Source organism: Neltuma alba, unplaced genomic scaffold (assembly GCF_004799145.2).
Source record: "Neltuma alba isolate B1F8T4 unplaced genomic scaffold, ASM479914v2 tig00011018_pilon, whole genome shotgun sequence".
Lineage (NCBI taxonomy): Eukaryota > Viridiplantae > Streptophyta > Magnoliopsida > Fabales > Fabaceae > Neltuma > Neltuma alba.
This window is the reverse complement of record NW_021635771.1, coordinates 18,609-29,693: the sequence shown is the minus strand read 5'-3', so window position 1 is coordinate 29,693 and position 11,085 is coordinate 18,609. Positions and strand designations below refer to the sequence as shown.

The following is an 11,085-nucleotide window of genomic DNA, read 5'->3' as shown; positions in this document are numbered from 1 at the left end:
TTTTTTATTTATTATGAGAGCATATTTGAAAACAAAAATATATTTCTAACATATTTGTCATTTTTTAACAAATTTTAATTAATTATTTGTTTCTTATGAATCAGTTATTTGAAACTTATACTAAGAAAGGAGAACAGGATAGAGCATACAATGCTATTTCTCTCCACATGGATCGTACAGATACTGCCCACGCAAACTTTTGAATTTATAAATAGCTAACCATATGCCCGACTTGGTACGCAGGGCAGCAAACTTGTCTCCTGCATATATATCTTTCCGATCTCTCGAATCGTTCGACCACCTCAGTGTTCTCCAAAAATGGCGACGAACCCAGGCATTCTGACCAATTGGCCATGGAAGCCTCTTGGAGACTTTAAGGTTTCTTACGTTATTTCTTTAGTGTGCGTGCGTGCGTGTTGTGTGTGTGCCTATTCAAGGTTTCCAGGCATTATTTTATTCATTTCCATGCAGAAATGTTTGGCTGACATGTATGTTTAATGTCATGGTTTTCTTTTTAAATATGATGGAAGTGGTTGCTACTGGCGCCGTGGGTGGTACACAGCAGTTACGAAATGATAATGAAGGAGGGAAATGAGAGGGACGTTGGATACTTTCTGGTATTTCCATATATGTTGTTGAGGATGCTTCATCAGCAGATTTGGGGTTCTTTTTCTCGTTATCAAACTACCAAAGGCAAAAACAGAATTCTTGACAAGAGCCTCGATTTCGAACAAGTTGATAGAGAAACCAACTGGTAATTAACCAATCATCTTCTTTTTCATTAGTCTTATATATACATAGATAATCTCTTGTTGCTTGGGTTTTCATCATTTATTAAGAAACGTACAGATTAACCATAACAATCTATCTCACACACACACACACACACACACATATATATGGTTGTTGCGTTAATTTATTGCTCATTAAAATGAATGCATATACTCCCTCCGTTATTATAAGTTTTAAATAATTAGTTCACGGATAACAAGCAATTAATTAAAACTAGTTAAAAATACTCCTCTGGTTGTATTTATAGAGTAGAAAGAGAGAGAGACATTTTTCAACCCTATTTATAGGGCACTGAGAGAAATTTTTTGTATGGATGTATAATTTTACCTCTCATTTATTGTTGTGTTGACTTTATTTGTATGAGGTATAATGTATATTAAATAAGGATAAAATTGAAAAGTTATTAAATTTTAAATGAAAGTTAATGAAATTTAACGTTTTTCTTGGTCTATATAAAACATGCTGAAAGTGTCTTATAAATAGGACCAGAGGAGTAATAAATAGGTTAGAAATATATTTTTATTTTTAAATATACTCTTATAATAAATAAGAAAAAGGATGAAAGAGAATGTGTGAGGAAATGTGATAAGAGAGAAATAATTAAGGGCAACATTGATAAGAAAAACTCAAGTTAAGGCTTATAAAATAAATTGTGTTCGTTTCTAAATTTAAAACTTATAAATAAGACCAGGGAGTGGCTTCTGAGTTGTTCGTGAGTGACATTTGAATGGATTATTAATTGTTACTCCTGAACCCATCTGTTAGTGCATAATAAATTTGGTGGGGTCTAATGAAAGTTCGTGCAATGTAAAAAATTTGAGCTTTTCTTAAATGGAAATGATACTTAGCTCCAAAAAATTAATTTGATATAATTGAAAAAAATGCTGAAAGGATGTGAGTTAGAACCCAATTTAAATAGTTGTGATTAATTACAGTTTTTTTTCCTTTTAATTTATGTATTTTTTTTGCATGATCTCTAATTCTACTGAAAACAAGTAATGAATTAGCAATGAAATTTGCTAATTAATGTCACTAATTGATTGGTGATGAAATTTTATCGTTAAACAGATTTAAGAATGAAATTCTGTCCGAAATTTTGTATTTTTTAGTATTATATGTGAATTTCCCACCCTCGTACTCAGACAGTTAATTTTAACAATATCTCTTGAAGTGCGAGTCTTGCGTGTTCTATGTATTTTTATTTTCTCATTCTTCTTATGATTTGGTAATTAATTAATGAAGGTCTATAACTCGTTGCTTAGCCATACATGAGCCACACGTCACGTTTGCTACGAAATATTAAAATTGAGGAGTAAGGATTGGAAATGGGCTTGAGATTAAAATTTATTCAAAAAGTGTTTAATATAAGAGATTTTTTGTTACGTGAGATTAAACAAACCTATATATGTGAGATTGAGGATTATTATGGGGGGAGATGATATTCTCCAATCCTACCTTTATGAGTTTGTCTAATCCCATGTAACAAGCAATCTTTTATACTAAATATTTTTTTAATGATTTTTCTTAATGGTATTCTCAGTTCCTATCTCTCATTTTTAATACTTTATACCAAAAAAGATCATAGCTCCACACTTTAATTATATACACCATGGAGCCCTCGGCTTTTAGCGTGTGTCTCTTGATCTCAATGCTTTATATTAATTTCTGCCAAACCTCGAATTAAATTAGTGTCCCATAGTCCCATGAGAGCCTTAAGCAGCACGAAAATTTATTCGACTGTCTTTTAATTACCTGAGAGAGGAAATAAATGTATAAATAATTAGCTTGGCATCATTATATTCCTATCTGAAAATCATGTCATTATATACGCCTCCACCCTTTTCACACCAACCAATAGCTAGGATAACATTTTTTTTAACAAATTACAATAAAGTTTCACTCAGGAGAATTAAATACAAAAAGATATCTTGAAATTATCAAATTATTTTGAAGTTTTGAAAGACCTCATTGTAAGAGATTTTATTTGTTTAATTACCAAATTGCTTTTATTTTTTTTAAAGTATATGTTGACAACTGAAAAGGCAGTAATTAATAACTTAAGATGTAATGATTAATAATTATCATGATAGGTATTAATAATACATTTTCTTAACACATCACAAAAATATAATGCATGAGTTGTCAATATCTTCTATGATAATTGTTAATTGTTTTACCTTAAATTGTTCACAATTGTACTTTCAGTTGTAACGTATACTTTTTAAAAAAAAAAAAGAAGAAGAAGAAAAATTTGGCAATTAAATAAATGAAATCTCTTGTAAGGAGGTTCCTTAGGATTTAAGATTAATTTGATGATTTCAAAAGATTTTTTTACATTTAATTCTCATGGGTGGAACCTTATTACAATTTTTTCTTTTTTCTTTTTTAATTAAAGAGATAGGTGCTAACGGATTGAGATTACACATGATAATGAACTTGCAACCTCTTACTCATTAAAGAGCTCTAATGCCACTAGACTACAAGACCATGCATAAGAAAAGACATGATAATATAAAACATCTAAATTCTCACATCGAATGGTACGAAATGCTCTGAGGGTTCTGCTTGCTTTTTATAGTCACATTAAACTTTAACTAATTCAGATTAAATCATGTAAGACTTTAAATGAGGGTTATCTTTTTGAAGGCATCGTCTACAATCACATACACTCACATGGAAGTTATTGTACCTAAATAAGCCAAGTTGATCCCATAATTCTTGTTGTTTTAATTGATTTTTGCAGGGATGACCAAATAGTGTTAAATGCACTTTTGTTTTACATTGGGTATATGTTCGTACCAGAGACTTCTAATATGCCATTCTGGAGAGCAGATGGAGTGATTATCACAGCAGTTCTACATGCAGGACCTGTGGAGTTTCTGTACTACTGGTTGCACAGAGCTCTTCATCACCATTTTCTCTACTCTCGCTACCATTCTCACCACCATTCCTTCATCATCACTGAGCCTATCACTTGTATGTATATATGTTTTCATCATCTCATCATCATCTTTAATTACTTTCTCTCTCACATCTATTTCATTCTCATCAATTCTATACGTGTGTGAGTTATTAAGACCCATAAATATGATTTTTATTTTTTTGGCTGGTTGGGACAGCTGTGATACACCCATTTGCAGAGCACATAGCATACTTTATGCTATTCGCAATCCCAACATATACGACGCTCATAACAAGGACGGCATCCATAGTATCATTTACAGGTTATCTTGCATACATTGACTTCATGAACAACTTGGGTCACTGCAACTTGGAGCTCATCCCTAGCTCTCTCTTTTCCTTCTTCCCTTTCTTAAAGTATATCATGTACACTCCCACGTAAGTTCCTTTACTCTCTCTCTCTCTCTCTACAATAATTGTTCTTGCAATTTGATATAAATTGGGGTCTTAGACTACCTAGAACCACTCCAGGTAGTTCGATAAATTAAGTTTGGTCCAACCTGATCTCAGGTTGAAACTAGAACAAACCAGACCATGATCTGTTTTTTTAGCCTAAGATCTTATCTAGACCAAATCTCGGGTTAATGACTAATCTAGTCTAGTCTGGTTTATACACACCCCTATATATATACTGAAAGTGTGTTTTTAGTACCTCTTATACAAGATCTTATATATTGGCATCTTTAACATATAAAATAATCATAATTATTATTTTTCATTCTCATCAAAACCTAACAATTTTGAATCCCCAATTATTTAATAGTCGAAGAGCAGCAAGCTAAGAGTGGGGGGTGTTTATCCTTGAGATATTGAACATATGTCTTTTTAACATATTACTACGATATGTCTCATATCATGGACAACATTTCCGTTCATCTCACAAATTAAATTAATGAGATACCTAATCTTGTGCATATGTTACTTCACAACATGAAAATAATTACTTTTAACACATTGAATTAAAACTGAACATGTAAATCATAAAACGTACCTCTTCTGCTGGACAAGATGTGCATCATAAGGACGTACATATTTCCTTTGGGAGCAGAGAGAATATTTAATGCGAAAAGAAATAATTATTCTGAAAGAAAATAACGCAACAATCCATTAAAAACGGACACATACTTGGATAAATAAAAATAATAAATATAATTAATTAGCCTTTTTAGTCATTATTATAAGGGCACTTTCTAGAAGGATTGGATGCCATTAAGTAGGAAATTGATGATGCTTTTCTTCTTTCAAAATTTCCCTGCCATATTTAAAGCTTGATGAAATATTTTCCACCATGAATCATTAATTTGGATGCACTTCATGATTTTAAATATTGGTAAATTTAAAAATTTATCTCACTTCGAAACAAAACTAATGACTTAGTTACCTTTCTTTAGTTTGTGTGAGGTGATCAAAGGTGATTTATAATAAAATGAAGGAGAGAATCCTCCCCCTCATATTCTCTCATATATATATGTGTGTATTCACAAATGTAATATAATTGGCTCTCAAGATATTAAAACGCAAGTTAGGTCTGCAGTGTCCTTCTCGCGACAGCCTTACGTACACGCAGTAGTGGTTATATGCATTAAAAGTGCATATTAATTTAATTTCCAACTGCTTTGCTTTGATAATAAATCGAAATCCTGGCATGTCATTTCATTGTAGGGTGATGATGTCCTTCGTATAAGTAAAAAGTCGCAGGTTATATATATATATATATATATATCTCACTTATAGTATCATGTTATTAGTACTTGTTTTTTTAATTAAAAAATATTAAGTGATGGGATCTATGAATTCAAGAGTTTCTCCAATTAGGTTAATATCTTGGATTGAACTCTTCATTTGGATTTGTATTAACAAAAAAAAAACCTTTATTAAAGGCCCCACGTTCATGGAAAGTGCATACTCCTAAATGGCTAAATATAAATTAGTTTTTCTTTCTTATAATACACACATCCAACACAACATCCACACGTGGCAGTTCAAACCACGACATAGGGAAAGACTCATCCCTCTCCATTCCCAGGGCAGCTCTAACCCTAGCTCCTTATTCAACGTCACTCCATGATTATCAACTCCTTTAACTCATTTGAATACCATTATCAATTTCCACTGGACATACTAATCTTTCTGTAATAATTTTAATCTTGATTTAATTTCAACCCTTATTTCCTATGTTGCTTTTGGATTCCTAACCTTCATCTCGTAAAATGTCATGAATATTCTTCTATAAAATATACTATGAAAATCACTCATAAGGTCATGTATTTTTTGGTGAACATAGCAGTATATTTCACAGTAGAGAAGAATATAATTAACAATAATTTAGCTAATTGATCATCAGCTGATTTGATTCTTTATTTGTGTGATCGATAGGTTCCACTCTCTACATCACACTCAATTTCGGTCCAATTATAGTCTTTTCATGCCAATATATGACTACATTTATGGAACTGTGGACAAATCCACAGAGATAACATATGAAACATCATTGAAGCGAACAGAAACCTCGCCACATGTTGTGCACCTAACACACCTCACAACTCCAGATTCCATCTACCATCTTCGTTTAGGATTTGCTTCTTTAGCCTCCAAACCCCAGACTTCTAAATGGTACTTCTTGTTGATGTGGCCTTTCACTCTTTGGTCTTCTATCATGACTTGCTTTTATGGCCGAACATTTGTTCTGGAGAGCAACACATTCCAAAATCTCACCATGCAATCATGGGTTATTCCAAGATTCTTCGTACAGGTATGGACTATTATTATTAATCATTTAATTATCCAGTTCATTTTCTTAGAAAAAACAAGTTAAAGCCAATTATTTGATTGTTTAATTAATTAAAAATCCTTTTATAGTATATTTCCAAGAGCCAAAGAGAGACATTGAATCAACTGATAGAAGAAGCGATACTGGACGCAGAGTCGAGTGGAGTTAAGGTCCTGAGTCTTGGTCTTCTAAATCAGGCAAGTTTCAATTTTTTTGAAAAATCTATTTAAAGCTTAATTAATTGAATATACTCTCACTCTAATTAATGACTTGAATATGTGTGGATGTAAAGGGAGAGGAGCTTAACAAATGTGGAGAGATTTACATACAAAGGTACCCCCAGCTAAAGGTGAAGATTGTGGATGGAAGTAGCTTAGTGGTTGCTATAGTTCTTAATAGCATTCCAAAACAAACAAGTCAAGTGGTTCTTTGTGGTTCTTGCACCAAGGTTTCTCTTGCTATTGCAACTGCTTTATGTCAAAGAAATATCAAGGTATGTTCAATTTTACTTATATAATTGCCTAACTTTTTTTTAATGTGTAATGTTGATTCGAGCAAAATATTTTATAATTTACTACTAGCTTCAGTCCTTAATATAGAAGCTAGTTGACTAATTTGAGTAGATTAAGAAGTTTGTTAAATTAGTTATTTGTAATAAATAGGTGTTGTCATTCCTAAAATACCCTTGCTAATAATGTGTATTGACCAAAATTACCATTTGATGAAACCTTTAACATGTGCAACTATTACAATCACTACTTTAGGCAAAATGAATAAATACAAGAGATGAAATGGATTGAGATTTTATATTTAGGACTAAATTGAAAATCAAACTAGCTCTTATATTAAGAATTGGAGGTAGTATATTGGAGGCAACAATCCACTCATCTTAGCTAAATCTAAACTTAATATATATATATATGTCATATAATCAGGATATGAAATTAATCAATTCTTTCTTGCAGGTAATAACAACGTGCAAAGACAACTTTGAGAATCATCAATTAAGGATAAGCAGACCTGAGTTGAGAAAGAATTTGGTCCATTCGACATCGGACACTGCAAAGGTAATTAAACTCATTTTTGAACCTAACATCATCGCACTCCTCAATTATTGATATGGTAATCTAACATCAGTATAATATTATGTTGTAAATTGATTCAGATATGGTTAGTAGGCGAGAAATGGAAGGCGAATCAACAAATGAAGGCACCAAAAGGATCGTTGTTCATACCATTGACCCAATTACCTCTAAAGGAATTGCGCAAAGACTGTTTTTATCTCACCACACCTGCTATGATAGCTCCCTCTTCTTTTCAAAATTTACACTCTTGTGAGGTCAGTTACCCACACACAACACTTTTTTTCTTTTTTGGGGGTTTCTAAGGAAGAAGTGAATTAATAAGTTCCACTATATGTGTCACAGAACTGGTTGCCAAGAAGGGTGATGAGTGCATGGCGTATTGCTGGAATAGTGCATGGCTTGAAGGGTTGGGACGTAAATGAGTGCGGAGAAGTGATGTTCAGTGTTGAGAAAATATGGCAGGCGAGTCTTGAACTAGGGTTCCGGCCACTGCCACAGAAGATTCCGTTCATTGAATCCTAATCAACTAAATCATATCAAGACGGATCCTCTTAGTTTCATGTTTTGCTCACTCTGGCCCAAGTTTGCCGGAGAAGATGATCTGAATCATTTCAATTATTCTCGTCATCTTTTGTTCGATTTCTGTTACATTATGTCGTGAGACTGTAATTTTTGTCGTTTCATTTTTATTTGAACTCTTAAACCATATGCTTATATATATATATAGTGTCATGATATAGAAATGTGAAGGTACGTGTTATGCTATGTTGGCGCCGGTCCAATCTTTATTCCATTTTCAAGGGCTTGCCGCAATTGTCCTTCCGCTTCACCTTGGTTTGTCATAGATTCATCACTACTCCTTCGTTCCTTTTTATAAACCATAAATTCAACAAAATATTGTGTAATTTTAGTACTTATTGGTTCATGAAATTTAATTTTCATCAATCTAAATCCCTAAAATTTCACAATCGCGCATAATTGGTTTGAATGGTGTTATTTTTCTTTTACATAAGGACTAATCTTGCATGGTTATGAAATTCGATAACTATTAAATTTCATAAATTAAATGGATAATTGACACAAATTTGAAGAACTAAAAATTTTAATGACCCTTTTTTTTCAAAAAAAAAACCTAATTCTGGACCATACAATACTTTAATTTGTGTCATTGTGCGTGTATTTAAACAAAAACACACCAGCTTATGTTTAAGTAGATCATAGATGGGGGGCTTCATGAGCATAAGCCCACATAGGAAAAAGGACTTATGGGCCCAGCTGCTGCAGGTTGGGCCGTCCTTTATCTGAAAAAACTAGTAATCTTACCCAAAATAAAAAGGGAATCAAACGATAGGGCCCGCTTTCATTTGTTTTTTCCAGAGCTTTAAATTAAACCTCTGATTTGACTGTGGCAACAAAGGTGAACTGCCAGACAACTTGTTAGGTGATCGTCACCCATGATTTGACTAAAGATTTATCGATAATAAAAACTAAATGAAAATTCAAAATATATATAGTGCAAATTAGCAACTTGTTATATGATTCACCAAGTTAGTACAACTACTTTTTAACCTTGTTGTTTCCGAAATTAAATGCCTTGATTCATGTACAAAATAGTCCACAGCATAAACATCTGATATTGCCTCTGATTTTTTTAATAAGAAACAATCTTTCCCGGAGTGTAAAAAACAAATTGTCTTTGTCTAAACTTTTAAGTGTTGTTTAGAGAAAATAACACCCATTTTTTTTATACAAGAATAAGAAATAATCAATTTAATTAAATGTTAATCTTTGTAAATTAACTAAGTACACTCTGTAAATCACTTCATACTGAAAAAATAAAACATTAAATTGATAAAAAATTTCACATTTGTCCTCGTTAGATAAAGGCTATTGGAAAAAAAAATATTGTACATTTTTTCTCACCTATTTTATTTATTGTATTCAATTGAATTAAAATTAGAAAGAACATAGCGATAAGGTTGTCAAACTTGTGAATTTAAACAAACCCATAATAGGGATGTAAACTCAAATTATAAACTCAAATCGTAAATTCCCAAGAGTTTATTTTTATGAATGAACTACTATTAAAAGTATATACTTAAATCATTAAATATAAAAAACAAGAATAATTTCATTTAAATATATTTTAAATCTAAATAACCGAAATTAAATCCATCAACATTCATAATTTATTATATTCAACAAGTAAATTTTTATTAAACTCATATAAAAAGTCATTAAATATAATTAAATAATAAAATTTAGTAAGAGTTGAAACAAGAGTTGATATAATTTTGTAAGCGAAAAACATAAAAATGATAAACTCAATAAATAAATATACAAGTTTACCCGAATTTATAACTAGTACAAGTACGTTTACAAGCTAAAAACATAAAAATATTAAAATTCAAAATGTTAAAACAGCATTATATTAGGAGCAGCGGGGGAGTATATAAAATGTCTGAAAAATAACACTCTCTGGGTCCCTTAACAAGTACCCCGTCACAAATTCACGAAAACTAAGGAGGTTCTCTTGTCCGTATATATGTATCTAATTTCTTTTCCTTCTTTCCAAATGTACTAATGGTTAATTTTTTTAATCAGGAATTAGGAAAAATCTAAAAATATTTTATAGTACTTTCTAAAACTATAAAAAAAAAACGACAATCTGTAGTCCTAAACGTAGGAGGCTAGGAGCTATATAATTGTTTTATTGAGATTAAGAAAACTAATAAAGCAAGCTTTTTTCCCCCCCAAAACATGTATTGATTCTTTTAAGATACCATTTTTAATCATTTGTATCCTTTAATGAAAAATACTTTTAATATGCACTGATGCACAATCAATAGAGAGAGTTTTGAAAAAAATTATAAATTTAAAGATAATTAAAGCAAATTAATATCTTATATTTTTTGCCAACAAATTGATATCTTATATTTATAATAAAATATAAGAAGGGGGAGTGGGAAATGTCACAAAGGCCATAGAAAATTGGATGCTATGAAAATGGACAGACACAAACATTATAATCGTAACTTTCTGGCAAGACACTTGTTCACAGTGACCCTATCAAGACATTAAGTTGTTTGAAAATTTAAAGTTCAGAAAATAACATGGTCCAATAGGTTAATTGAACAAGAAATCCTGTCGGGCCCACAAACAAACTAAAATATCTCGCTCTATTTACTCGGGGGTCAGTCGGTGCTATTGAATGATCTTAGTTATTCAGGACCACGTTGCTACACGTAACCATTGTCCTGCACAAGATATTCGTAATACAATGTACGAGGAACATCTCATTTGTGATTAACATTAGGCATTTGGAGCTCATTTCCTTATTAATTAAGAAGAATTAGTTAAAATTTGTTAAAAGGTAATAAATGTCATTATCTCATTAATCAATACTCCTTCCAGTTCTATTTATAAGTTTTAAATTTGGAGAGGTATGTGATCTATTTTATAAGCTTCAATTTTGGT

General features: G+C 31.5%; 1 protein-coding gene across 1 annotated transcript; it reads left to right on the top strand.

Annotated features, from left to right (window-relative positions):
• The first annotated feature begins 318 nt into the window (after positions 1 to 318).
• LOC114760765 (very-long-chain aldehyde decarbonylase CER1-like) lies at positions 319 to 8,312 on the top strand. Its single transcript, XM_028950053.1, has 10 exons — positions 319 to 378; positions 531 to 754; positions 3,536 to 3,768; positions 3,912 to 4,131; positions 6,130 to 6,505; positions 6,613 to 6,720; positions 6,816 to 7,016; positions 7,489 to 7,590; positions 7,689 to 7,862; positions 7,951 to 8,312. The coding sequence occupies exons 1-10, from the start codon at positions 319 to 321 to the stop codon at positions 8,128 to 8,130; spliced, it is 1,878 nt and encodes a 625-aa protein (XP_028805886.1). The 3' UTR covers positions 8,131 to 8,312.
• The last annotated feature ends 2,773 nt before the right edge of the window (positions 8,313 to 11,085 follow it).